This window comes from Myotis daubentonii, chromosome 16 (genome assembly GCF_963259705.1).
Source record: "Myotis daubentonii chromosome 16, mMyoDau2.1, whole genome shotgun sequence".
Taxonomy (NCBI): Eukaryota; Metazoa; Chordata; class Mammalia; order Chiroptera; family Vespertilionidae; genus Myotis; species Myotis daubentonii.
This window is the reverse complement of record NC_081855.1, coordinates 54,513,632-54,540,282: the sequence shown is the minus strand read 5'-3', so window position 1 is coordinate 54,540,282 and position 26,651 is coordinate 54,513,632. Positions and strand designations below refer to the sequence as shown.

The following is a 26,651-nucleotide window of genomic DNA, read 5'->3' as shown; positions in this document are numbered from 1 at the left end:
CCGGAAGACTGGGCAGGGCGGAGCCACACGGTAGCAAACTCTTTTTATTAAGTGCAGAACAAAGCTGGGTGCTTGTCATGCTGGTCCCGGCTCTTTGGTTACAGATGCGCTTGGGTGGGATGGGGGTGGGGCAGCCAGAAGGGCCTTCTGGGATCTCTGCCTCCTACATGCCCCCCAGAGGGCACCTACCCCCAGAGGCACTGGTCCTGTGATCAGCATGCGGGTGGGTGGGGCCACCAGGGGTCCAAGGATGGTGTAGCTGAGGCAGCACCGGGGAGGGGGGGCGGGCAGTGGGGGCCCAGGTTTAAGGATGCCTGGTCGCGGTGGGGAGCTCAGGTCTGGAAGAACTGCTGGTCGACCTGGCTGCTGAGGGTCCCACTGGTGGTCAGCGTCTGGCTCACAAACTCCTGGGTCACATGCCGGGTGAGGGAGCCGCCTGCCTCCAGGCCCCGGGGCCCCAGGGTCAGTCCGTCTGCAGGGGAAGAGGTGTTGAGCGACCTGTCTAGCTCCCTGCCCTCTTTGTCTGTTAGCTCTGTCTCCCCCAGGAGAGCCTGGGGCCCCCACCCGGCCACTCACCCAGCAGGAAGGGCTCGGCGGTGCCGGTGTGGGTGGTGGTGATGCTGCTGTACTCGCCTGGCAGTGGGTGCTGGTAGAGCCCCGAGAGGCCACCCAGCTGTGGGAAGGGGCCTGGAGTGGACAGATGAGCCCCTCAGGGGATGGTGCCACAAGGTGCGGTCAGAGAAAGGATGGGGGTGCGAAGGGGCAAGGTGCCCTACCTCCATCCTGGGACTCAATGGTGATGATACCCTCACGCTCCGGCCCGAAGCCCTGAGTGGTCCTGGCCTGCACCTTGAACTTGTAGGGCACGTTCTCCCGAAGGCCTGGCACCGTCAGCCTGCTCTCAGTGCTGTCGCCATCCACCTGGAATGTAATGGCTGGCTCTGGGCCGGGGAGAAGCCTTTAGCCTCCGTGGCTCCCTCCCCACCATCCCTTGGCCACCCCTGACCCTGGGGCGGGCAGCACCTCCTCCGTGGGCCATCTCACACGTGACCATGTAGCCCAGGATGTCTCCGTCAGGCCTGCGCGGCCGCTCCCAGCTCAGCTGCAGCGAGTCGGGGCTCAGGGCCGTGAACACCAGTGGGCCCGGGGCGCTGGGTGTGCTCAGGGTGAAGGCGGAGCCTGGGGCGGCAGAGGGAGAGGGCGATGTGTGGATCTAGCACATCTGTAGAAGCAGGTATGGGGGAGGGGGCAGCCGGGGGGGGGGTGGAGAGGGAGCAGCTCACCTGGCAGTGGTAACAGCGGGCTCTGAGGGTGCACCTGCGACTCAATGGTGATGACACCCTCGCGCTCTGGGCCCCAGCCTTCCTGGCTCTGGGCCCGCACGCGGAACACGTAGGAGTGGTTGGGCAGAAGGTCTTCCACCACCACGGAAGTCTGCCCGGGGTTGGGGATGTTGAGCCGATACAGCTCACCTGGGGTGGGGTGGGGTGGGAGCAGCTTTATTCCTATTCCTGGCCTGGTCCCCCCCCGCCCCCAGGCTGCTGCCAAGACCTGGCCAGCACCCACCCCGGAGCAGCTGGTTGGGGCCAGCCTGCTATGGTCTCATGGGTCAGGTTGCCGCCACACAAGGAAAGAGGGGGCCTGAACTCCTATGGTCCAGGTCATGCTGCTGGGAATTTGTCGGTTCCCACAAAGGCATCTAGGCCAGCAGAGGGCCTGGGTCCTAGGGCCAATGAGGCCTCGTTAGGCAACATCTTCCCCGGGAGTAACCTGGGGAGCCCCCGGGAAGTGGTTGAGGGCCCAGAAGGGCACCGTGTGGGGCATGGAAGTGAGACCCTCTCAGGCTGGGTGGTGGGTTCCTGCCACAGCCGAGTGCCCCTGGTGTCACATGTGGCCGGGCCTCACCGCCGTTCAGCAGCTGGTACTCCACGCTGTAGCCCTGCAGCGCCCGCTCGCACTGCGGCTCTTGCCAGCTCACTTTCAGAGACGTGGGCCCCAGGGCTGAGAACACCAGGCGGGTGGGGGTGTTGGGCAAACCTGCAGCCAAGCGGGAACCTGGAGACAGGAGGCCACAGTCAGCCCGGCTCAGGGTCCCTGGGCAGGAGTCCAAGTTCAGCCCCTGACCTCCCTCAGCTGTCGCACCTACGTGACTGCTGGCCAGGTGGCTCGCTCACCCGGCAACAGCCTGTCCAGGCCACCCAGCACCTCCCGCCTGTCCTCAGGGTGGGTGTGGGCCCTGCCTGTGCCAAGCGCCGTGAGCCCCCACCCTCGGCTGGCCTGGCCCGTCCTGCCCCAGCCCGGCACCCTGGGAAGGCGAGGCGGTTAGGCATCAGCGCTGGTGAGGATGGAGTGGAGGGGATGCAGGGTCATGGGCAGTGACTGCAATGGCGTGGATGACAGATGGAGCAGGACAGCCGTGGAGACATGATGGCCATGCTGGACTACCTGGGCCCCAAGGGGGCGCTGCTGGCTGTGCAGCCAGAATTATAGAGTCTGGTGAGTCCCTGGAAGGGGGGAACCCCTTCATCTGAGCCCGACTCCAGGACCCCAAGGTCCAAGACAGCGGAAGCCTGCTCCTCCCGTCTTCCCAGATGGGAGGGAGGCCTAGGGTGGGACAAAACAGGAGTGAGGGGCCAGGAAGTATGTGTGTGTTGGAGGATGGGCGGGGGGACAGCAGCCCAAACCTCCAGGAGCCGGAAGAAAGGAGGGGTCAGCCCGGCCGGCGTGGCTCAGTGGTTGAGCATCAACCTATGAACCAGGAGGTCATGGTTGGATTCCCAGTCAGGGCCCGTGCCCAGGTTGCGGGCTTGATTCCCAGTGCGGGGTGTGCAGGAGGCAGCCGATCAATGATTTTCTCTCATCATTGATGTTTCTATCTCTCCCTCTCCTTCTCTAAAATCAATTTAAAATTTTTTTAAATTTAAAATAATATATTAAAAAAAGAAAGAAAGACAGGAGGGGTCAGCGGGAGAGGCAGGGCTGGCGGTGCACTCACTCTGCGAGGAGAGGGAGGTGAGGGTGGAGTAGTCCCTGGGCAGCGTGCCCGAGTGCTCCGTGCGGGTCAGCGAGTGGTAGTCCCTGGTGAGGGTGGAGGAGGTGCTCAGCACGCGGTGGGGCAGGTGCGGGCTCAGGTGGGTGCCGTAGGAGGCGTTGGTCGTGGCCATCCTGTGCAGGGAGTTGGCGCTGCCCGGGAAGGCAAAGTCCATCCGTCCATTGACCAGGTGCTCTGCAGGGGAGAACAGGGTCACCGGGGCAGGCCAGCACCGGGGAGCCCTGGGCGTTCCGGGACTGCCTGTCCACTAGAGGCCCCCCTTGGCCCACGAGGGACAGAGGCCCGGTGTCCCTGGAGGAGTCCAAGGGGCCACACCGGCTTCTGCAGCCCGCGTTCTCCGGCCAGGCACCGTGCCACTAGGACGGGCTGAGCCCCGCTGACCCAGTGGAGCCGCGCTGCCCAAATGCCTGCCCTAGGGGTGCTCCGGCTCCGGGGGGAGGGGGAGGAGGTCTGCCTCCAGCCCTCCCTCAGCCCCGGGCAGGGGCGGGGCCTTGGTGGGCAGCCTGGCCGCAGCGAGCCCAGGTGGGTGCGGGGTCGGGCTGGCCGGTCACCTCCGCCCTCCCCCACGGCTCCCCCAGCGCCCCCTTCGGCGCCGTCGTCCGGGGGCCCGCGGGGCAGCTCGGAGGCGTCGGAGGACCGCCCGCTGCTGGCGGACAGGCGCGGGATGACCTCCGGGGGCAGCCGCCACGTGACGCGCCGCAGGTCCAGCTCCTCCCCCAGCAGGGCCTCGAACTTCCAGCCGCCGCCTTGGGAACAACGAAGGGCGCGTTGGCACCGCCAGCGGCGCGGGAGGGTGCGGGCGGAGCGGTCCTCGGGCTCTTTGGGATCCAGGTGGGGGTGGGAGGGGGTGCACGGCAGGGACGGGGCGCCAGGTGCAGGCCCTTCTCCCGCGGGCGCGCAGAAGAGCCCTGCCATGCGCCAGTGCAGCCTGGGGGGCAGCGGGTAAGGAGAGACCCCTGGGCCAGCCGGAGACAGGGGCAGCCCCGGCTTTGTCACCAGCTGTGAGGGCTCCCTGCTCTGAGCCTCAGTTTCCCTTCTGTACAATGGAGAGAGCGACAGTTCCCGAAGCCGAAATGTTGGGAGGGTGGGGGTGTCAGTAGCAGTTGAACTGGGGCTCCTCTTGCCCCCAGACCCTGAACCCTCTCAAGACGCCCAGGCTGAGTTCCTTAAGCCCAAGCTCTGCCTGATCAGGGCAGGAATGTGGTCCCTGGGGCCTGAGGCATAGACAGGGATGAAAGAAAATACAGTCCTGGAGGATTTGCACTCGTGGCATTGTGCGAGGGCACCCCCATTGCACAGATCAGAAAACTGAGGCACAGAGACCGTAAGTGATTTATCTGGATCCCTGCAGTGGAGCCAGAAGCTCAAACTGTAGCTGGGGATCCCAGCTGAGGGCTCTCTGCGCCGCAGGAGGAACAGGGCAAGTGGCTGCCCGCGCCTCCTGGCCACGCCGGCCTCCTCCCTCACCGCCCTGCCCCTGGGAGGCCGCCCGGGGGGTCCTGACCCCATGGCACAGCTGGTGAGCCTTTCAGCAGCAAAGCTGTGTTTCCGTGTGGTCCCGCGGGCGTGAGTCGAGCACGTCTGCCCCAGCAGGTGTCTCCCTGTCTCATGCACAGACGTGCACGTGTTGGCTCCTGTGCCGTGTGGGCTTGTCCCTGTCAAACTATTGACCTGAGAGCGTTTGACCTTCATGCCCAGAGGTCACGGGCCCCTTTGTTCTCTCTGGACACTAGTGACAGCCCCACCCTCCACCCAGGACCCCCACCTTCCTCTCGGGGATCCTACTCACCTGTGTCGTCGGAGACACTGGGCCTCTGGCTGCCCGATGGGGAGCGGAGGACCTCGTCGCTGTACATGAGGAAGCCCTCATAGTCTTCCCCGCCCTGCGCGTCCACGATGGGGATGTCGGGGATGATGGGGACTGCAGGGGAGGGAGGGTGAGCCAGAGCCCCCGTCTCGGCCTCCTGCGCCCCCCGTCTGCCCCCGGCCTCCCGTCCCCCACTCACTGGACATGGGCCGCTTGGGCTGGGTGGCCAGGTTGATGATGGCCTCCCGCTCGGGCCCCCAGCCCGCGCCGTTGCGCGCCTTCACCGTGTAGCGGTAGGGCTGGGACTCCCGCAGGTTCTCAATGAGCAGCATCCGCTTCTTGGGGGTGTCCACCAGCACCTTCTTCATGGGCCCGATGGGTCCTGGGCGGGGAGAGTGCTTCAGAGGGGTTGCCCGGGTCCCGCCTGGCCCCGGCCTGCCTCTGACACAGCAGGACAGGAACGGCACCCGGGGGCTCCGGGACAGGCGGGGAGTGAGCAGTACTGAACCCCTGCGGGTGCCAACCCCTGAGCACCGGGCGTGACTGTCGCCAACTCTCCAAAGGGCTCATCCCTAAGCTAAGTGGCAGCATCGGGTCTAGACTCAGGGTGGCCCCGGTGTCACCTCTACTAATTGGTCAAGGCTCCTGGGAGACCAGCCAACATCTCAGTTTCCAACGCGGGCCAAAGGAGGTTGTGGAAAATGACACCTCATGCCCTTGGTGTCCACCCCCAGCCAAGGACTAGGCTCAAAGGACTATGACAAGACCCATCATCCTGGGGGGGGGCGGGGGGGGTCTCTAACTCCAGGGCCCAGCCCCTTGCCTCCTCTCAGCCGGTGGGAGCAGGGGAGAGGGCACCCCATGCTGATGCCCTCGGGCTGGGCCCCACATTCAAGCTGAAGCGTGCGCTGAAACCCCCGCCAGGAGCTTCTGTCGGGGCGCCTGTCACCCCTGCGATGAAAGGCAGGGTCAGAGGCGGCCTCCTGACCTGGACTAAGTGCTGTGAGCTCAGAATGAGCCAAGGACGTGATGCGGATGCTGAGGAGGTGGTGCGAGGTGTGCCTGGCTGGCAGAGCCACGAGCCCCATGCCCAGCACCACCAACCCCGCTGCCCTCTGCCCAGTGGGCCACCCAGGCGGCTGAGCCTGACCCACGCAGGGGCCACAGGTCAGAGGGGGTGGCGAGCTCTCCATCCTGGGACTGACCACCCCGAGGCGAGGAGGAGGTCCCCGTACCAGGTGAGGGTTTGGACCAACTTCCTCCAATACTTTCTCATCTTGAAGATGGGCAGGGATTGCCCACACTTGCCTCCCTTCCCAGACTGGCTCTGCCAGGCGCCCCGGCCTAGGGCCGCCAGAAACGTGGCATGAAATGTAGTAAAAAACTTGTTTATCGGAAATTCAAGGTGTCCTCTGTTGTTATTTGCTAAGTCTGGCAACTCGACTCTGCCCCCAAGAGAATGGTGTAAAAACTAGCCGCTCTGGTTACCTGTGTGGGAAGGCCCCCTGCCTGTCAGCCCACGGCACCTGTGTAACCTCCGGCCTTCCACCCCCTCCAGCCCCGGAAGCTTCTGGGCCTGCACCAGACCTTAAACCGAATGACGCCTCAGGCGACCAGATGTCGGGGCTCATCCACTGAGCAGGACAATGTGGCCTCCCTCCCACTCTCGGCCCCTCCCCTTCCACGCTGCCACCCCGGGGGCGGAAGGAGGGGGCGGAAGGAGAGGCCTTACGGTTGTCCTCGTTGACCAGGCCGTAGCAGACCTCGTAGGCCGTGATCTCGCCGTTGGTCTCGGAGGGCTCAGCCCAGCTCAGCTGGGTCACCGTGGAGGAGACGACGTTGAAAGCCAGACGCCCTGGCTCGTTGGGTACTGGGGGGCAGGAAGAGAGCCGTCAGTGTCAGTGGCAGAAGAGGGCGGAAGTCTGGGACGTAGGGGGCAGGGCTGGGCATACAGGCTTCGGGGTAGCACAGGGATGGACGGCTGGTCGCGGCGAGGCCTCACCTTCCTGGTGGGTGCGGCAGGACACCAGGGAGCTGTAGGGGCCGTCGCCCTGCGTGCTGAAGGCGCACACCTTCATCTCGTAGTCGCAGTACGGGTACAGGTTGGTGAGCTCCACCGAGGGCACCTTGCTCTCCAGCACGTGGGCTTCCGAGTCAGAGTCCCCCTGGATCCAGTACCTCACCTGCTCCGGGGGACGGGCTGGTCAGTGGGGAGGTGCGAGTGCCAAGCAGCTGGGGCCTCCATTGACCTGCCCTACTGTCCCCTTGGCACAGGTCAGACACCAAGGATCGGAGAGATTGAGTGACCTGCCGGGTTCACACAGCGGGGCTGGGGGAGGGGGGGCGCCTGGGGGACGGAGGGGGCCATGTTCCAGGAAGGAGGGAAAATATCTGAAAGCTCCCTGGGCACAGAGGCTCCGCCCACTGGGGCCAACATGCCCTCGCTCACCCTCATGGCCCTCTGGCCCTGGGAAGCCACCTCCCCATCCACCTCCCTCATCGGCCCTCTGCCTTACCCTGTACCCTGTTGGTTTGCCAGGAGGGGGCAGCCAGTTGAAATGGATCTTCCGAGAGCCGGCGGCTTTGGCGTTGGGGTTCTGTGGGGCGCCCAGGACACTGTTGGAGACTGGGAACGCAGACTGGGTCTGGTTCTGGAAGGTCAGGTCCAGTTCGTCTGTAGTGGGTGAAGCCAGGGCGGGACAGTCAGTTGGAATATCCCCTCACACAGCAGAAACTCACTCTCACCACCAGGGGGCGCAGGAGGCCCAGTGCAACACCCAGCTGTGATGGACTGACACCTGCCCTGCAGAGTCTCCCTCCACCGGTGCCCCCACAGGGCCGCAGGGGGCATCCTGCCAAGCTGGGTGGAGGACCCAGGAGGGTCTTTGGCGAAAGGAGGAGGAGGAGGGAGATCGTCTGGCAGCCAAGGGAATGTTCCCCATGAGGACATCTGCTCCTCCTCCCAAGAACCCTCCCTCCGCTCCCATTTCCCCCACAAGCGCCTCTGGAATTGTTAAATCCCAGGAGGCTGAGGACCCATCAGAACTGACCCTTTCACCCCTAAAGCGGAAGTCAGAGGGCCTAACCCTGGGGTTCACGGTGAGCATCGGGTGCCAGATAAAATGCAGGAGCCTGGACACATTCGAATTTCAGAGAAGCAACCAGTGCTTTCCTCAGGGTAGGACTATCCTAAACGCTGCGGGGACAGACTGAAGGCTCTGAAGTGAAGCCTGGCTGGGCGCCCTGTGTTCGCCGAGACAGACCGGCAGCCTTCGTGGAGAGCCCCGGCCTCCCCTCACCCTGCGTAAGCGGACCCCAGGCTCTGCCCACCTCGGTCCCCGATGACGACCGTGGCCGAGTGGGGCTGGCCCAGGCGTGCCCCGAACTTGGGGTTGCTGAGTTGGATGTGGAAGCGGCGGACCTGGCGGCTCCGCAGGAGGGAGTCCACCTCCTGCAGCTCCAGGAGCTTCACCTGCAGCTCCTTCCAGGTCTCCCCGGGCTGGAACAGCAGCTCGCCCTCCGCGGGGATGTAGTCCTGGGAGTGGGAAAGGGGTCAGACCGGCCACGCCCCTACCCCGGCCTCAGGGACACCGCGGGCCATCGCACACAGGCTGTCCCACGTGGACATACGTGGCTCGGTTCATAGGGCGCCTCCTGTGCGCCGCTGGACAAGTATTAGCTCATTGCATCCTCAGCAGCGCGAGGTAGAGAGAGTACTGTCCCCAATTTATAGGTGAGGGACTGGGGCCCACAGAGGGGCAGGAACGTGCCCAAGTTCACACAGGCAGTTGTGGGAGCCAGGATTTGAACCAAGGCATAGGGACAAGGATGCACCGCAGATCGAGCCCCCACAGGCAGGCGCTCATCCCGCGGAGCCGGGATTTCAGGTCCCCACACTGTGGCTCTGAGGTCTAGGACCCTGCCAGCCCCCCGGCCCTGCCTGCTGGGTGGGGCGCCTCTATCGGCTCCCGCTTGCCACCCCCAGTGCCCCAGAGCTTCCCTGAGCGCCCCACGTGTGCGCAGTGAGTCAATCAACTGAAACGGTGGGGCGGCAATGCTCACGTCGGACCACTAGGTGGCGCCCCGAAACTAACATTTCAATTCCAGGCACAGCCGGTCAGACCCACTGTGCCTACCAGGCACATTCAAGTGCAACAAAACCCAGCGAGTGTAAGAAAAGCTGGAGTCGCCTGCAAGTCCATTGACCTGGGCTGGCGGGGAACACAAAGCTGGGAAATGCTCTGGATTAAAGGAACCCAAAGACTCACGGCCTCGGCCGCGATGCCCGCTCTCCGCTTCCTGGAGTGGGAGAGGCAATCATGGACACACTGGGACACGTGAGCTCAGGGAGCTCCGAATACGGACTAATTATTAGGTGCGAGCATGATGGGAAGTTTCTTAAGTGGTAATTAGGTTGTAGTTCTGCAGAAGGAATGGCAGGTGCTGCAGACGTATTTAGGGCCACATGAAATCGACAGTTGTGGAGGGTTCAGCACATAGAACTAAGCCAAATCCTCTCTCCCTCCTCCCTACAGTCATACAGATGTGGAACTGTACATACATCTGTATCCACATCATGCATGGATACCTCGATCTGTATAGAAAGAGAAAGCAGATAGTAACAGCTGGTGGATCTATCTTAAGGGCACACATATGCTAATTTTATTAGTCTTTCCATTTTTCAGGAGGTTTGACGTTTTTCAAAATAAAAAGTTGGGAAATAATAATAAAAATATTTTTAATTGCTAAATACCAAAAGCATTTTTATAAAAGCCTAACAGGACAGCTGGAATCTCTTGTATATTACGGCCTATTCCGTGAAATTTCTGGATATACAAATTCTCCTTTGGAATTTTTATTGGGCGCATTGAATCAGGAATGAAAACCGTTCCTCCCAATAACAAGAAGATTTGGGTGTGGCCGGGCTGCCGGACCCGCTGAGTGCATTCTCCCTGCCTTTGCCAAGTGGCCCTGTGGGCCCAGTAAGACTAGATTTTGTTTTTTGAGTTAATTTTTGATTGGAATATTTTTAGTTTTTAAATGTTGGCAGTAAACTCAGAAACACAAACAAACAAACCTGCAAGTCAAACCACGCTCATCCACCTACAGGCGTCCAGGGACCCAGGCAGCCGCCATGTCCGCGCCCCCCCCACCCCCCCCACGTGCCCTCAGCCCCAGGGCGGGGCTTACCCGGTTGCCCTGCGCCGTGTTGTCCTGTGTGCGGTAGGAGACCTGGGACTTGCCGTTGTCCAGGATGCGCCGGACGACGGGAATGCGCGCCACTTGCTCCCCGCCGCTGACCAGGTACTCAGGCTGCTCGAAGGACACTATCCCGTTGGCTGCAAGGGGCCGGGCAGAGTTAGAGGGTCCAAACCTCAGGCCCCTCTCCACTCCTCCGCCCGCCGGCCCCACCCAGCCCAGACTCCAGGAGGCTGCCTGTCGCCCCTTACCCCACACCCCACACTCTCTGGGGAGGGCCGAGGAAAGGGATGGGCCATTTTTCCAGAAAAAGTTGAAGGGGCTGGGACAGTGTCCAACAGACATCCTGGAGGGGCCGGGGCAGAGAAAGGAGGCCGGGTGGAGGCACAACGGAGGGGAGGCCCTGAGTCCAAGGAGCAGGGAGGGGGGCAGCTTGGGTGTCTGTGATGCGAAGCCTTGCCCACCCTCTAGATAGGCCTGGGCACAGGGGGCCCACTCCTTCCTGCTCGGATGGCCTGGCATTTCAGGGAGGTCCAGGCAATGGCCTGGTTCAGAGGCCGGAGGGGAGGGAGCAGGGGAGGGATGTGGGATGGCTCCAGGTGGACCCAGCACCCGTGAGTGAGTGTAACGGAAGCTCCGCGCGGAGCTGTGCAGCCATACGCTCCGTGTAAAAGCCCGGAGCCCATTTTACAGATGGCGAAACCAGGGCTCGCAGAGGTTAAGTGAGCTGCCCAGGCCACACAGCCAGGACCCACTCCCACTCGAATACAAGGGCCCCAGGTCCCGTTCTTATTTTATTTTTTATTGATTTCAGAGAAGAAGGGAGAGGGAGAGGGAGAGAGAAACATCAATGATGAGAGAGAATCATTGATCGGCTGCCTCCTGCATGCCCCCCACTGGGGATCGAGCCTGCAACCCGGGCCTGTGCCCTTGGCCGGAATCGAACTCGGGACCCTTCAGTCCGCAGGCCGACGCTCTATCCACTGAGCCACACCAGCTAGGGCCCCAGACTCCCCTTTTGCCTCCTTGCTCCCCCCACACTGACCGACCTTGCTCCTTGATGATGGTGATGTTCACCAGGCGGCGGCCGAGGGTGGCGGTGCCCATGGGCACATTGAGGGCCTCCACCAGCAGCTGCTTCTCATCGTCGTCCTCCGGCCGGATGAAGAGGGGCACCCGGACGTCCACCAGCTCCACGCCCTCCTGGAACTCCACCATGCCCCGGGCGTCTGGGGGGTGGGGGCGGTCAGAGGTGGGGCCACATGGGGTGGGAGGTGACACTGAGCCGCGGGGGGCGCTGCCCGCTTACCCTGGTCCGCAGTGAGGGTGTAGTACCCCGGGGCCACCTTGAGCTCGTGGAAGGCCCGCTGCGCCACCTGCTTCTCCGTCAGCTTCAGCAGGGCCTGCTTGGCCGAGCGGGGGGCCATCAGCACCGTGTCCACAATGGTGTGGTCCTGCCTGGGGGAGGGGTCAGGCGGAAAGGGGTCAGGCTGGCCAGGAGGTGGCTCTTGTCCCTGTCATCAAGGGGCAAGATGTGGGGCAGCAAAACAGTGCAGGTTCTTCAGAGCCAGGCCCATGCTGGCCCCACCCCACACCCCACAGCCTCAGCCGAGCCCTGTGCCTCCCCGAGCCTCAGTGACCTCCTCTGTGAAATGGGCTATTCTCGCCCAGGAGATGCAGGCAGCAACGACGCTGAGGGTGTAGGCGCTAAAGCCTGGGTTCGAATCTTGGCCCTATTTCCTTCCTTCTTTCTTTCTTTTTTTTTTCAATCCTCATTCGAGGATATTTTTCCATTGATTTTTAGAGAGAGTGGAAGAGAGAGGGAAAGACAGAGAGAAATATCGATGTAAGAGAAGCACATCGATTGCCTCCTGGACGCGCCCTGACCAGGGCCCAGGCTAGGGAGGAGCCTGCAACCGAGGTATGTGCCCTTGACCGGAATCGAACCTGGAACCCTTTGGTCTGCAGGCCGATGATCTATCCACTGAGCCAAACTGGCTAGGGCCTGGCCCTATTTCTTAACAGCCAGGTAACCTCCGGCAAATTACTGAACCCCTTTTAGCCTCGGTTTGCAGGGGGCCACCCTGGTCCTGAGTGGACCCCTTGGTCTACCTGTTTGTACAGGGCTGGCTCATAGTAGGGCTCATGTCAGTATTTCTCGAATGAAGGTCCTACCGCATGACAGACATACGGGATGGAAATGGGGCGGGGGTGGGGCTATCCCACCCGAGTCTTCAACTCACTTTTTCCCGGCGTTGGGCTGCTGCCTGTGGGAACAAGAGGGGACGTGAGCCAGGGGGGCCTGGGGCAGCTCCCGCCCCCACCCCGCGTACCCAGGGCAGGACGCACCGGAACTTGGTCTGCTGGAGCTTGTGCGAGCCTGCGATCTGTCTGTACACCTCGTTCAGCTGCCAGGCAAGGGCGGGCATGAGGCTGGGGCCCCGGGGCACGCAGTTCCCAGAGGACCTGCCCGGGCTGGCTGCCCCGCCCCCCGCCCCCCCAGTGGGCACACCCATGGCCTCATCCCTGCCAGGAACCGCTCAGAGGGAACAGGTCCCAGGAGACTCCACTCCAAGGCGCATGTCCAAGGAGGCCCCTGTGCCACGGGAACATCCAGGTCCCACGGCGCGTGCCCGGGGCTCTGCCCCCACCAGGTCTCGCCCGGCCCGGAGCGGCCGCTGCCCTTACGTTCTCCTCCACCTCCTGGCGCAGCTGGTCACATTCCCGCGTGCCAGGCTTCAGCAGGTTTTCGGTGCAGAGGCGGGCGAGGCGCAGGGACAGCCCGTAGGGCACTGGGGGTGGGCAGGGAGGAGCCGTTAGCTCCCTGCGCGGGCACCACGGCGGCCCCCAACTGGCTGGCTGGCGGCCGGAGCCTGTAGCGCCATCGCGAAGGGCAGAAGGTGGCCGGGCCCGTGCCCGCACCCACCACTCAGAGAAACGGGAATGGCGGGGTCCTGGACCCGGAACGGCAGCGGACGCGCCCCCGGCGCCAAGGCCACCGCCAAGAGCGCAGCACCCAGCCCGGGCCCTCACCCAGCTCCGTGGGGTTGGTGCTGGCAGCGTGGGTGGCAAAGCCGGGCCGCTGCACGTTGTTGGTGACCTTCCAGCGGACCCTGTCGATGCCCTTGAAGTTGCCGCTGCGCAGCATGGGCGTGTCCAGGTGGTCCGAGGCCATCAGGCTCTCCCGCAGCATGTAGTGGTCCTCCTTGAAGCCCACGATGTGGCCTTCGGGACAGGTTCTGGCGTGAGGCCCCTCGCCGGGTCCTCCCCCCCACCCTCGGGTGCCGCCCAGGGCCTCCCTCCCCTGTTCCGGACTCGGCCCTCCTCTTCCCCCTCACCCCCCTCCCCGCTGGGCAAAGAGTGGTCAGAGCCCCCCCCTGCCACCCCTGTCGACGCCAGGCCCGTACCTCGGTTGCAGCAGGGGAGAAGGGCCAGGCAGGCCTAGGGGACAAGGGGTGGCGATGAGGGCTGGGACAGCGGCCCAGCCAGTCAACCCCTCCGGCCACTGCCCCGCCCTCCCGCAGCCGTGGTCCAGAGGGCCACAGTGCCTCCCCCAGACCCCGGGATAGCGGCAGGGATCTAGGTGTGGGGCACAGAGGGTGGTACAGAGGGTGATGGGGCAGGGAGTTCCCAAAGTGTGTGCCAGGGGACCCTGGCCTTGCAAGATCCTCTGTAAAGTAAAGGCTCTATAATCAAACCCACTGGGAGGCACTGAGTTCATTCCCCTCTTATGGTTTCACTCTGCATCCAGTGGACCAAAGGCGCTGAGGAGTCCTGCAGGGGTCCTGAGAGCTCAGACGTGTTTGGTCACAGAACTCTCTTTCTCTGTAACTCACACTAATACCCCACAGCCCTGGAGGTTCCTACGGAGGGCTGCCTCTGCCCCAACAGCCCAGTCTCCCGGGCTGTGCCGCCCTCCACGCTTTCCTGCCTCTTGTCTGTTGTCGAAATGCGACTGCCAGCTCCCGGTGGGAGGGCTGTGGGCTCCCAGGCCCTTTGCAGGTGGCTGACCCCAGGGCAGGTGCTCCCAGACATCCAGCTGCTGATGTGGGCAGAGCCGAGGGGCTGGGGGTGTGGCACGAGAGCTGGGCAGAAGATGTGGCTTCCCCTGGCCTCTGACAGCTACGAGGACCCTGGGGCGGGGGCGGGGGACTGGTGGGGACCCGGGGCGGAGGGTGTGGGGGGGTCACCTTGCAGCAGGCACAGTACTTCCAGCAGAGCAGCAGCAGCAGCGCCAGGAGCAGCAGGAGGAAGATGAGCAGGGGGATGAGCCACCAGAAGGAGCCGGGAGGGCAGTCTAGGGGGAGGAGGAAGGTGATGCTCATCCCTGGACGCGGTATGACGGGCCCCCCACCCCCGGCGGCTGGGTGCCAGCTCACCCTTCTTCCTGTGCACCAGGACAGTGCTGTTGGGCCCGGGCGTGCCGTCGCCCTCCACGGTGTAGCTGTAGTTACAGTCATCCTCCTCGTCCCGGAAGGAGCAGTGCTCCACCACCTCCTCCGCTGCACCCACAGGCAGTCAGCAGGCGCCCCTCGGCCTCCAGGGCCCGCCCCCCCCAGGGCCCCGCCCCCAGGGCCGGAGGCATCTCCCTGGGGAAGAACTCCAGTCCCTGCACAGAGATGGGGCCCTGCCCTGACCAGGAGCATCAAAGTCTGCAAATCTGCACCCCCACGTCCCCATCCGGAGCCTCCCCTGGGAGCTGGGCTTCTGGGAATGTGTCTGACCCAGAGGAGAGGGCGCTGCGGCCCCGCATGGCCTGGTACGCGCCCTGCTGTGCTCACGCCCCTGCCCAGGCCGGTGCCCCCTGCCCACACTCTTGGTCCCTAATCAGCTGTGCCCGTGGCCCGCCCAGGTCTATGTGCCTCCTGCCTGGATGCTGTGACCCCTCCCAGGTCTGGAACCCTTATCTGGACTGGGCAGCTTCAGCCTCAGTTTTATATATATATTTAAATATATTCTAATTGCTTTCCGAGAGGAAGGGAGAGGGAGAGATAGAAACGTCAATGATGAGAGAGAAGCATTGACTGGCCGCCTCCTGCAAGCCCCACACGGGGGATCGAGCTCGCAGCCAGGGCATGTGCCCTTGACCGGAATCGAACCTGGGACCCTTCAAGTCCACAGGCGACGCTCTATCCACTGAGCCAAACCGGCTAGGGCTGCGCAGCCTCCATTTAGATTAGGAGGCCTCTGCCCAGCTCGGTACCCCTGTCCAGATAAGTGACACCTCCTACCCCACTGAAGGCCCCTGGCCTAGGCTCTCGGCACCCCCGATCCTCGGCCCTGCCCCTTACCGTTCTTCAGCTCATCCACCATCTTGACCTTGAAGCCGCACTCCTCGCAGGTGCGCCCCCTCTTCTCACCCGTGCCCCAGGCCTGGCACTGCACGCAGGAGCGCAGGTCCTCGCAGAGGCCCAGACGGACCTGGTGGGAGGGAGGGGCCGGTGAACACTGTGCCGGGCAGGCCTCTGCCGGGCCCCTCCTCCAGCCTTGCACCCTCGCCCGGCTCCCACAGCACCAGGCTCAGCCCCTCCTGCCCAACCCTGCCCTGTGCCCAGGGTCCCCACGCCCACCCCCCAGCCATCCTGGCCTCACCGCCGAGTAGTTGATCTCGCAGGTGGTGTCTGTGTAGAGGGACCCCTGGTCGCAGTGGCACCGGCCACACTCGCAGCGGCCACGCCCATTGCAGATGCCCTGAGGCGAGAGGAGGCACCGGTGAGCCCTCTGCACCCCTATCCCTGCCCGAGAGAGTGGGTGGTCCTGACCGGATCCCCCTCTGCCGCCCCACACTGCCTGCCCCAGGCCCAGGCCTACCCCATTGCTGTCGATGCAGGTGGCATTGCTGAGAGGGCAGTCACAGCTCAAGCCTGTCCAGCCAGGCTCGCACTCACACTGGCCCATGGAGCAGCGTCCCCGGTCTGCAGAGAGGAGGCGGGGAGAGCCCATTCATACCTGCAGTCCTGGCTGCCCACCTGCCGGGGAGGGCCTGGGGGAGCTGAGCTCAGGGCTAGAGCCATCTCTTCCTCACTTTCTTTGAGAATCTTCCCTCCATCTGTTCCCCTCCATCCCACCTTCCGCTTTCCACTCTGTAGCCAGGGTGGCCACCCCAAAACACAAATGCAATCGTGTGGCCCCCCTGTTTAAGAACCTCTCTTGAGTCTTGGCCAAGGCAATCAGGTAAGAAAAGGAAATAAAACATATCAGTATTGGGAAGTAAGAAATAAAACTGTCATTACTTCCAAGTGTCAGGAACCTGTCACAAAATATCAAGAGTGTACAGATAAATTATTAGATCTCATTAGTGAGCTGAGCAAGGTGCCTGGCTACAAGGTTAACATACAAATAGCTAGAAAGTGAAAACAAAACCTCCAGTGCCTCTCTTTTGCCCTCAGGATAAAGTCCAGCCTGTGCAGGAGGAGGCAGCCGATCAATGATTCTCTCTCATCGTTGATGTTTCTGTCTCTCTCTCTTCTTCTCCCTTCCTCTCTGAAATCAATAAGAATATTTTAAAAATATATTTAAAAATATATACGTGTATAGATATTAAAAAAGGAAAGCATTTGGACTAGACTAGACCTGGGCCCACCTTGCGCTCTGGCCTTGCCTCCTTCCCTGCAGCGCCCCCCTCCCCTCTCCCTCCCAGCTCTGTCCTCCAGATGAACTGTTGCCCCTTCGTTTCCCTGAACGCTCTCTGGGATGGATGGCGGGAGAAGAGAGATGTCGGGCACAGCAGGAATGGACGAAAGGGTAGGAGAGCAGGGGCTCCACCCTCAGCGGCAGGCGTACAGTTGGGCCTTAGTAAGAATGTGATGAGTGGATTTTCATTCCGTCCTTCCATGTGGCACCTATCTGGGCTCTGTGACCCCGCCCGGCTGGGCAGCGTGGGCCAGGCTGTGTGCCCGCGGCCTTGGCCACAGCGTGCGGCCCTGTGGGGCTGCGGAGGCTGTCACTCCAGGCGTGCCCGTAGACATGTAGCATCTCTGAGCGAGGAACAATCGCCAGGCCGTATCCCAGTAACCGCGAGGGTTGAGCTGGGCGATACCCACCATGATGAGATGGGAGGGTGGAGACAGGAGGTGGGCGCGGACGGGGGGGGGGGGGGGACCTCAGGGAAGTGGGGTCTCAAACACAAGGGGAGTTCGTAGAGGGGGTAGAGGTCCAGGCTGGCGCTGGATTTGGGGGGAGGAGGCACTCAGGGAGCCCGGAGGAGGGCTGGGCCTGAACTTGGGATTCGGACTCTCAGCCTGGCTCTCACAACCTGTCCTGATGGGGGAGCGGCAGGGCCGGGCGGGGCCGGCACCCGGGCCACCAGCACCGGCCTCCGCGGCCACTGGGCTCACCGTTGCAGAGGAACCCGGAGGCGCGTGGGCACTGGAAGTTGTCGTACTCGCAGAACTGGCCCTCGTAGCGGCCTTCGCCGTAGCACACGCAGCGCCCGCACTGGCACTCGCCGCGCCCCGAGCACGGCTTGTCCTCTCCCTCCCGCAGGCAGGGCTGGATGTCACTCAGCGAGCCCGTGGAGCAGCTGCAGGTCTTGCCACTCCTGAGGGAGGGGCCAGTCACTTCCCACAGCTGGGGACCAGGCTGGGCCTTCACCCTCCCATTTTACAGATGAGAAAACTGAGGCTCTGAGCGGGCCGTCCCCAGCCCCCAGCCCCCAGCCCCGTGCCCCAACGGCCCGTTGTCCTGATTCTTGCACGTCTTTCCAGCTGCATCCTAAGTAGCTCAAAGTGCTTTGAACGGGCCGCACCTAGCAACCGGGTGCCCTCTCCTAGTCAGGCACAGACGGGGGCCCGGGGTGAGGGCCCGCTGCCATGCTGGGCGCTGCCCACTCACCAGCCCTCGTAGCACACACAGTGTCCGCACATGAAGTCTCCGTTGCCGCTGCACTGGGGCGAGCCCACCTCTTTTTGCTAGAATGAGAACACGTAGGGTGTATGGGGGGCGGGCAGGGCCACTGGACGCTCCTGCCGCCTCTGCCCCTCAGGGCGCCCCTCGAGGGGGACGTGGCCGGGGGGCGCGGGGCGCAGGGCTTGGGCCGGCTCCGCCGCTCCCTCCTGCCCGGGCACGGCCGTACCAGCTCGCAGGCGCACAGGTCGCAGATGATGCCCACGTCCATCCGGAGGCCGTCGGAGAAGGAGGGCTTCAGGTGGACGTTGCCCTTCCTGTCGTGTTCTGGCAGCTGGCACACGTGCGTCCCGTCCACGTCCTCGATGGCCCGAAGCTGAACTTGGTAGGTGCCCTGCAGGGACCCTGCTGTCAGCCAAGGCAGGCCCGTGTCCGAAGGCCCGGGGGCCTCAAGCTTCGGGATGTGCCTGGGTCCTGGCCCCCAGCTCCCTGCCTGCCCTCCCTCGGGGCCGAGAACCGTCACGGGCACCAGCACTGAGCCTCCTCCTTTGGCCCGTTCGCGGTCTGAGCAACCCTCTGAGCTCCGTGCAGGCGGACCCCGCTGTGCCGAGGAGCCCACAGACAAGCCGCGGGAGGCGCCCAGCTCATCCGAGGGCTGACCCGGGGCCTTCGGACCCGGGCCTGTCTGGCTCCAGAGGCCACGTCCTTGACCTCTGCTCAGGCTGACCCCCTCGCAGGGGCTGCGCCCGCCCTCCCGCCCCGGGGCCCCGTGATAACGTACCACTTCTCCTCGCCGGATGTGAAAGGACCCCGTCTCCGTCTTCTGGAACATCTTGGAGGTGACCTCTGTCCGCAGGCCGCGGGGGCTGTCCAGGGCCCGGATGTCCAGGTTGGAGTGAATGCGCTAAAGGAGGGCCAGGGGTCAGGGGCCTGGGGGAGCCTGGGCCCACCTCTCGGGCCTGGCTGTGCTCTGCCCCTGTGTGGGGACTGGGGTGGCGTCAGGGTGGCAGGGCTCGGGTGGGCTCCCCGGGGACCCTGCCTCACTGGCCTGTCCTGTTTCTCCACCCTGACTGGGGACACCCTTTGCCCACTCGGCCTCCCCCCAGCCCTGCCCGGAGGGACCCGGCCTCGGGCGGGCGCCGCGCCTCACGTTGAAGGCCTCCTGCAGCAGTTCCACGATGTTGGATGAGTCTTCCTGCAGCACGCCCAGCGAGGACACGGGGAAGTACTTGTGCAGCTTCTGCGGAGAGAAAGCCAGGCCCCGGCTCAGCAACAGCTCAGGGTTATCCCCACTTTGCAGACGGGATCACTGAGGCCTGAAACCTGCCAGCGCATCCAGAATTGGACCTCTTAGCCCCACCTGCCTGGGGTAGGGTGGGCACATGACCTCCCTGTCCCACCAGGGCACACCCTGGAGGTGCTGGCTGGTTGGGGTGGGAGTAAGGGGTGAAGGGAGGGACGAGAGACAGAGAGAGAGGAGAGAGGTCTGAGAAGATCCATAGACCCCCACCCGCCCCTTTCTCAGCCGGTGAGGCCCCAGGCCACCCCCCAGCCCCACCCCACACACACACCTCATAGTAGCTGTAGGAGTAGTTGGTGACGGCGAAGATGGGGATAATGTTGTGTTTGGCCAGCAGGCGCACCAGGGTGGGCACAGACGGGTAGTCCTGTGTCTTGTACTGGGTGTAGGTGCCTGTGGCGTCCAGGTGGCACTCCTCGTCATTTCGCTTCAAGATGCCAGCCAGCACGTTGGCACCGTCGGCCTCATAGTGGAAGGCGGACTCGGTGGAGAACACCAGCAGGTGGGTGCTGTCAGGGCGCCAGCCGATGTCCCTCTGGGGAGAGCAAGGAGGGCAGTCACTGCGCTGTCGTGTGTGACGGTGAACGTGGGTCCCCATGGGGGGCCCGGCGAGGCCACAGGACGAACAGCAGCCGTCGTCACGAATGAGTGACGACATGGAAGACAGAAGCCAGTGCCAGGAAACGGGTGCGGGTCTGTGCACACTGTGGGCGCCACGCAAGATCGGCCCCAGGGCCATCCGACTGTCCCCCAAGGTCTTAGCCACCCTCCAGAACGTTTTAACTGCACAGGAAAAGGTACCCCACGCAATGTTAAATGCAAAGGGCCGGTTACAAGAGGCCCAGCAGCGATGGCGCTTGGTTAGACGACAGATGGGACGAGTTTGGAAACGATTACAAAAGAGAAGATGCGCCAAGTGAAAAAAAGCAAGTTTCAGATGAGCAGGGCACCGACTCCAACCACAGGAAATAAGGATGAGGGACACTGTGGCCGCCGTCCCACCGTGGTGACCATGGGGTACTTCTCTTCTTTGTTTTCCAAACTGTCTAGTAAGTGGGTATATTATTTTCAAAATGGGAAAAAATTGACGTGCACACAAAACGAAGTGCCTTCTTTGGCGGCCCCAGCACTGCTGGAGACGGGGCAGCCCGAGGGTCCTGGGAGACTGGCATGAGGGAGGAGATTGGGTGGGAGGCTGGCATCAGGGCACGGAAGGTTCCGGAGATCCAGGACGCATGTCTGCCTCGCCGGCCAAGGCTCAGGACGAGGGGCTGTGGATCCCGGCACATCTGAAGCCGCATTGTAACTGAGGGCCGCCCAGAGCGGCTCGGGACTCAGGGCCTTGGCTGGCACCGGAGCAGCCCGTGGCAGCCGGTGCCCTGGTGGAGAAGCACCGCCCTCTCCCAGGTGCAGCCCCTCCCTGGCACACACCGTGCACACGGCCGTCTGCAGGATGGCGTCGAAGCCGCCTTCCGGGGCGTCCAGGTTGCCCGAGATGCGCTCCTGCTGCAGCTTCCTCCGGAACTCGGTCACGTCGTCCGTCAGGCTGATGACGTTCTTGAAGGAGAAGGGGGCGTCGCTGTGGGGCCAGGGCTCCTTCAGCCTGGGCACAGGGTGAGGGAGAGGGTCAGGGGCGAAGGCCCACATGCGCCCCCGCCCGTCCTCTCTGGGAGGCCGCCCGCTCGGCTCATTTCAGGCAAAAGCCAGGACTCCCGCCCCCTCGGCCACTCACTTCTCCGGCCTCATGTCCGTCTGGGGGACGCTGACTTTGTCCACAAACTTGCCAAATCCAATAGTGTAGTCGCTGGTGAGCCGGCTCAGGACCCGGGCTGGGCATCAACAGGGAACAGAGAGGGCAGCTGAGCCCCAGCGCCCCCACATCAGCACGGGGGGCCGGGGCTGGCTCGGGAAGAGGAGGTGACCTCGGTGGACACACAGTGATGCTCCCAGGAGCCCTTGTCCCTAGTCACAGTTGAGGGCCATGGGCCCCGGGTCCCAGAGCCCTGCACGGGGCCGGCTGGAGAAGGCGGCCTTCTCTAAGTCCCAGAGCCTGGGGACGCTCCCCTGGGAATGTGGGGAGTTCGGGTGGGGGGGGGAAGGTTTTAATGTCCTGTCCTTCCTTGTGGGGTGGGGACAGCTGTCCTGAGCCCTGGCCTCTGAACAGGTGCCCAGCGGGCCGGGTGTGGCACCTGCCCCCCACACCCTGCCCCTCCGTCCTCCACGCTGGCCTGGCCGTACCCAGGTGCTCCCCCATCTGCTTGAGGTTGTCCAGATCGTCGGACATGGAGTTGGAGAAGTCCATGAGGATGTACAGGTCCACGGGGCTCTCCAGCGGCTCGAACACCTCCAGCTCGAAGTGCCGCTCCTCGCCAGGCCGCAGGAGGACCTGCAGCGCCTGGGGGGACACCTGGCTGCGGCGGAGGGTGGTGTCGATCTGGGTCTCCTGTGACGGGGGGAGGGGGCAGAGGGGGTCACTCCAGAGAGCTGATGGTCCCTCTCCGCCCAGCCCGGGACAGTGAACCCCACACAGCCGCCGTGAGCATGGAGGCCCCAGCTCCCTTGCCCCCCGCCCGGGCACCTCTGTGATCTCGAAGCTGCTCTCCATGACCACCACGCTCTCCGGCCGGCAGCCCGCGGCCAGCAGCTCTGCCTGCGTGTTGCAGCGCCGGTCCTTGAACGTCTGGCCGGAAGGAGACGGGTCAGGGGGCGCAGGGCCCGTCCCCCGGATTTGTCCCCTCCGAGTTTCCTGACCCGCGCCCCTTCTCTCACACCCGCCCGGCGGGAGGCTGGTGTGGACTTGGCCAGCGCGCGGTGGCGGGTGGCCGGGAGGGGCACCGGGTGGCCGGCGGCGGCTCACCTGGTCGGTGCAGTAGGCGCAGTCCTTGTCCACTCGGATGCACTCGGTGCAGCTCTTCACCTGGGCCTTCCGGCAGCGGTTGGCTGGGCGGGGACCGGGCAGACCACTGAGCCGACCTCCCCGAGACCAGGCCCTCCCCACTGCACCGCACGGGAGAGCGGGTCTCTCCCCAGTTCACAGAGGGGGAAACGGAGGCGGCAGCGGCTGCGCGGTCTGCCCCAGGGAGTTCAACTAGAAACGGGGCTCACGCCTGGCGCTTCCCACGCGACTCAGTGGCGGCCGAGAGAGAGGTGCTGGCCCGTTTGCTGGTGGGGACACCCTGGCCACTCCCTCACCCGCCCCAATGCCTAGCCCAAGGCCTGACTCACAGTCGGTTGCTAGCAAATGAATGAGCTAAAACTCCTGGGATTCCCTTTGGTTCTATCCAGTTAAAACCACAGTGAAGACCTACTATGTGCACCCAGTGTGCCCAGTGGGTGGTCTCCTGGGCCCCCGGCTATGGCCTGTTGTCACTGTTTAACAATGGAGCTGGCCGGAGCAGCGGCTGCCATTCCCTGTGGTGTAAATATTGCCCAAGGTCCACTTCACCCTATCAACATGGCCACCACCCACCGGCCAGATTTCAAATTTCACGGGAGGAGGGGCCTGTAGCCATGGGAGGAGGGGCTGGCATGGGGACAGCAGGTGATGAGTCACCGGTCTCTCCTCTGGATTCGAGGCCTCAGCACATCCTGCCAGAGCCCCCATTCCCAGAGTGGGCATCTTCTCTCCCTCCCCTCCCCTCCCCTCCCCTCCCCTCCCCTCCCCTCCCCTCCCCTCCCCTCCCCTCCCCTCCCCTCCCCTCCCCTCCCCTCCCTTCCCCTTCCCTCTTCTCTCCTCCCCTCCTCCCCCGCTTCGCTTGTTCTTGAGCCACAGGACTCCTGGCTCCACAGCCCCCACAGTGGGCCGTGGGCCATTTGTTGACTGGCCGAGTGGGTATCTGGGCCAGACGCCCCTTGAGAGGCCCCGTGTGAGGGTGTGTCAGGACGGGGTGCCCTCACCAAGAGGGGTGCCGCAGGGGCGTGCGGGACTCACCCATGTCCCCGGGGACGCTGACGCTCAGCAGGGCTGCCAGCAGCAGCCTGGTCCATGGGCTGGGCCGCGGCCCCGCCATCCTCTTCCTCCTGTACGACAGCAGCAGGTCACGGCGGCGCCCACGCAGCGCCCTGGGTCCCCAGCACAGGCCAGGCCTCCCATCCCCTCCGCTCAGGGGGGAACCGGGGCGCCACCCTCTTGCCTTCGGGGGCTCTGGGCTCTGAGCTTACTCTGGTGCCGGGTCCCTGCGCTGGGCCCTCGAGGGCAGGGCTGCTTCTCACTTTGCCTTTCAGACCCCAGTGGGCCTGGGTCAGGCTGGGCAGGGACAGGGTCCCCCAACAGGGGCCGCCTCTGGAGGGCCTGGCTCTTCCCTCCTGCCCCTCTCCGCCCTGGCCCCCTTCCCTCTGTGGGGGTGGGGCAGCCAGGAGGAGAGGGGTCCCTCCTGCTATCTGGGGCCTCGGAGAGGAGGAGGGGCTCCCTGCCCTCAGCTGGGCTCCGTAAGGGCTGCCCCCCTCACGGGTGGGGTTCCCTGCCCCACACCCACCTCAGCCTGCTCCGCAGTTGAGTTTGCGAGGCCTCTGAGTAGTTCACCCTTTGACAAGTTCACCTGGTGGTAGAGTGCACCCCCGCCTGCCCCCCAATATACACACACACACACTGAGCCAGCCACTCAGGAGCCTGTCTGCCTTGGTTCAGTATTAAAGCATCTCAACGCATCAGCGGCCCCCGGGCAGGCACAGTCCGCTGCCTCGGGAAGGGAGAGGGCTGGCCAGAGCCCAGGCCTGCAGATCTGGGCGGACGTCGCCTGGCCTCATGGCCTCATCCCCGGCGGGTCGCTCGGTCGGTTAGACTTAGAGCCTCATCCTGATGCACCAAGGTTGTGGGTTAGAATCCCCGGTCAGGGCACGTACAAGAAGCAACCAAAGAATGCATCAGTAAGTGGAACAACAAATCAATCTCTTGAGCTCTCTCCCTTCCTTCCTCTTTCTCTAAAATCAATAAAAAAATTGCCCACTGGCCCCCACTCCTCGGGTCCTTTCTTGTCCTGGCCTCGTGGGGCAGGGCCGGCTCTGGAGGGCTGAGGCGCCCACAGTGCTGGGCAGGCCCGGGAGGGGCAGGCATGGCCTTTCTCCCTCCAATGCACACGGCCCCAGGAGGCCCCCAGCAGCTCCAACACCCCCACGGGCGGAGCCGGTCCTGCTCCTTGAGGGAAATGACTTCCCTGCAGCCTCAGGGTGTCGGCACCACACCCACACGCCACACAGTCCAGGCTGTGAGCTCGGGGTGCCCTGGGGCACCATTACACATGCAGGTGTGGGTGCTGAAGGGCCCAGCAGGCTCTCACCCTCCCGTGCCCACGGCTGGGGCATGGGGCAGGTACCTGGCACAGGGACCCAGCGGGGGTGCTGCAGTCGCCATGTCCCAGATGAGGAGACAAGACACAGGTCTCTGGGCTGCCCCTCCCCTCAGCCAGCAGTGGGGGAGCCTGGAGGGGACCCCCATTTGACCTCGGCTCCTCCTCCGAGGCTATAACATGGGGTTAGGAGGCTAGTTGTGCACTCGAGCATTTTGTTTGACTCAACTTGTGCCCATAAAGTTTTAAAAATAGTTGTCAACATGAAAAACAATGAGGTTTCACATAAAAGTTAGGGTGGTGGGCTTATCAGAGGGTGTGGCTATGGCGGGCTGGGCGGGGCCCTCTCTAGGCCCCCTCGACCCCCCGTGTACCAGCCAGGTCCTGGGAATATGGGACTGCCACCCCGACGGGTGTCACCCCGCACACACCCAGACCGTCCGCAGCGAGGACATGTGCATGGACACACGCCGTGACCCAAGGGGCCGAGGCTCAGAGCTCCCCACACCACCCTCCTCCCACCCATGGGACCACTCAGCACGAGCACTGCCCACCACGGCGCTGCCCCTCCCACGTTCCCGTTTCCTGGCCCCTCCGTGGAAGTTGGGATCAAGGAGACGGGCACCCCTTTCCTGCTGCCCCAAATGCCTCCCTCTCCCCTCCGCCCCCAGGAGAGAGGCCTCAGCCCTCGCTGCCAGCTCTGTTGGAGGCAGCAGCAACGGTGCCACGGGTGCCCAGGCCTCGGGCTCAGGGTGTGGCAAAGCCACGAGTAGGAGTAGGAGCCCAGCCACCGCCCTAGGAAGCCACCAGAGCCACACCAGAGGGCCACCCACAGGTGGGCCGAGCAGGTGGGCCGGGCCGGCACCGGGGGCAGCCACAGTGCCGGGCGCCACCCCAGGGCTGCTGCCGGCGGTCTGGGAGCTTCCTGGAGGAAGGCGGGCGTGTGCTTGGCCAAGAGGAGCGTCAGGGACTCCCCAGGCCCCAGCGGGACGGTGCCCCCCACAGGCCCTGCCCTGCCCAGCAGCGAGCGCCTTGGCCTCTGCGTGGCTCTTCCTTCCACCTTCTCTGCAAACCCTGGAGGAGCCCAGCGGGCGGCCTGCCGTGATCTGCCCGTGTCTCCTGCACACCCACCCGACACCCAGGCCCTCCCCTGCCCCTTCCTCTAGTCAGAGGTCTGATGGCCAAGTGCGTCCTCCAGCCCTCCGCGTCCCCCCCCCCCCCCAGTGCCTCTGCCCCCAGGACAACCTGGCGGGCTGGGCACTTGCCCTGTGCAGCATGGGCAGAGGGGGCCAGCGCCGGCCAGACTCCAGGAAGGGGAAGAGCTGGGAAACAAAAGCCAGCCAGCGCTCCCAACCCACTCCCTTGCGCCCGCCCAGGCTTGGGGGTCCCCCCTTCTCCCGTCCAGGTCTCAGAACCGGCAGAGCCCTGTCGGCCTGGGAACCCGGAGGGGCGGGCGGGGTGCCTCCTGGCGACCCCTGACTGCCCTCCGCCCTGGGCCCCTGCCCCTGCCCCTGCCGGGCGGGAGGCTGCACCTACCTGGGCGCAGATTCGCGCCCTCCCCGCGCTGGGCTCCGCGGCTGGCGGCTGGCGGCCGGGCGGCTGGGCGCGGGCGCTCGGGAGCTGGACGGTCCGGAGGGCGGGCTGCGTGGGGGCGGGAGGCAGGGCGGGGAGGGACCGCTTTATGAGGCGCGGCAGGTAGGAAGGAGGCGCTGGTGAGTCAGGCTGGGCGCATTCCTGCACGCGGCGCACACCTGTCGGGGCAGGAGCTGGGGCGCAGCCGGGCCCGCCCCTCCGGAAAAGACTGCGGGGCGAGGCGCCGGCCCAGCTACAGGACCGACGGCGGCACGGACAGGGGAGGAGCCACCTCCGCTCGCTCCGGTCCTGCCTGGGCGGGCGCAGCGCCTCTCCACCCCTCCGGGCTCCAGACTTGGTGGCCGAGCTGCCCTGTGCTGGGGTGGCCTCTTAGTCCCGTGCCTGGATGGCCATCGTCCGTCCTTCAGGTCCCTCCTCCAGACCCTGGGCGGGGAGCCTCCGCACCGCCCGACGGCAATGAGCGCGGGCACCACCTCCCCCCTCCGGTGCCAGCGCAGGGATGGGCCCAGAAACTGCCCCGAGCCAGGTCTGCCATTCACTAGGTTCTCCCCCCGCCCTCCGTTCCCCACC

The 26,651-nt window shown here is 64.3% G+C and overlaps 1 protein-coding gene across 4 annotated transcripts; it reads right to left on the bottom strand.

The window, feature by feature from the left end:
• Positions 1-24: 24 nt before the first annotated feature.
• On the bottom strand, positions 25-26,183 carry ITGB4 (integrin subunit beta 4). Of its 4 annotated transcripts, XM_059671268.1 has the most exons (41): positions 26,025-26,183; positions 23,135-23,223; positions 22,061-22,143; positions 21,782-21,883; positions 21,442-21,646; positions 20,936-21,032; positions 20,635-20,806; positions 19,475-19,738; positions 19,054-19,143; positions 18,685-18,807; positions 18,133-18,297; positions 17,892-17,968; positions 17,396-17,598; positions 15,870-15,973; positions 15,651-15,749; positions 15,350-15,479; positions 14,438-14,560; positions 14,249-14,355; positions 13,466-13,499; positions 13,092-13,283; positions 12,747-12,850; positions 12,408-12,466; positions 12,302-12,325; positions 11,368-11,516; positions 11,108-11,287; positions 10,050-10,198; positions 8,190-8,394; positions 7,376-7,533; positions 6,862-7,042; positions 6,592-6,729; positions 5,059-5,241; positions 4,842-4,973; positions 3,604-3,798; positions 2,996-3,226; positions 2,446-2,604; positions 1,906-2,055; positions 1,284-1,472; positions 1,024-1,179; positions 777-941; positions 577-687; positions 25-472 (listed from the first exon to the last, which is right to left on the bottom strand). In XM_059671268.1, exons 2-41 carry the CDS (start codon positions 23,211-23,213, stop codon positions 333-335), a joined length of 5,607 nt encoding a protein of 1,868 aa, XP_059527251.1. In that variant the 5' UTR covers positions 23,214-23,223; positions 26,025-26,183; the 3' UTR covers positions 25-332. The 4 variants fall into 4 exon arrangements, with proteins under 4 accessions (XP_059527251.1, XP_059527252.1, XP_059527253.1 ...); XM_059671269.1 differs by lacking the exon at positions 2,446-2,604 and having other exon boundaries at positions 26,025-26,182; XM_059671270.1 differs by lacking the exon at positions 3,604-3,798 and having other exon boundaries at positions 26,025-26,182.
• Between the last annotated feature and the right edge of the window lie 468 nt (positions 26,184-26,651).

Excerpts from the sequence above, each read along its gene's own strand:
- ITGB4 (XM_059671268.1), bottom strand. The coding sequence starts at position 23,213 with ATGGCGGGGCCGCGGCCCAGCCCATGGACCAGGCTGCTGCTGGCAGCC. Across the intron at positions 4,974-5,058 it reads GCCCAAGCGGCCCATGTCCA|TCCCCATCATCCCCGACATC; the intron begins GTGAGTGGGGGA and ends CCTCCCCTGCAG. Across the intron at positions 2,605-2,995 it reads CACCTCCCTCTCCTCGCAGA|GCCTCCCTCCCATCTGGGAA; the intron begins GTGAGTGCACCG and ends GTCCCACCCTAG.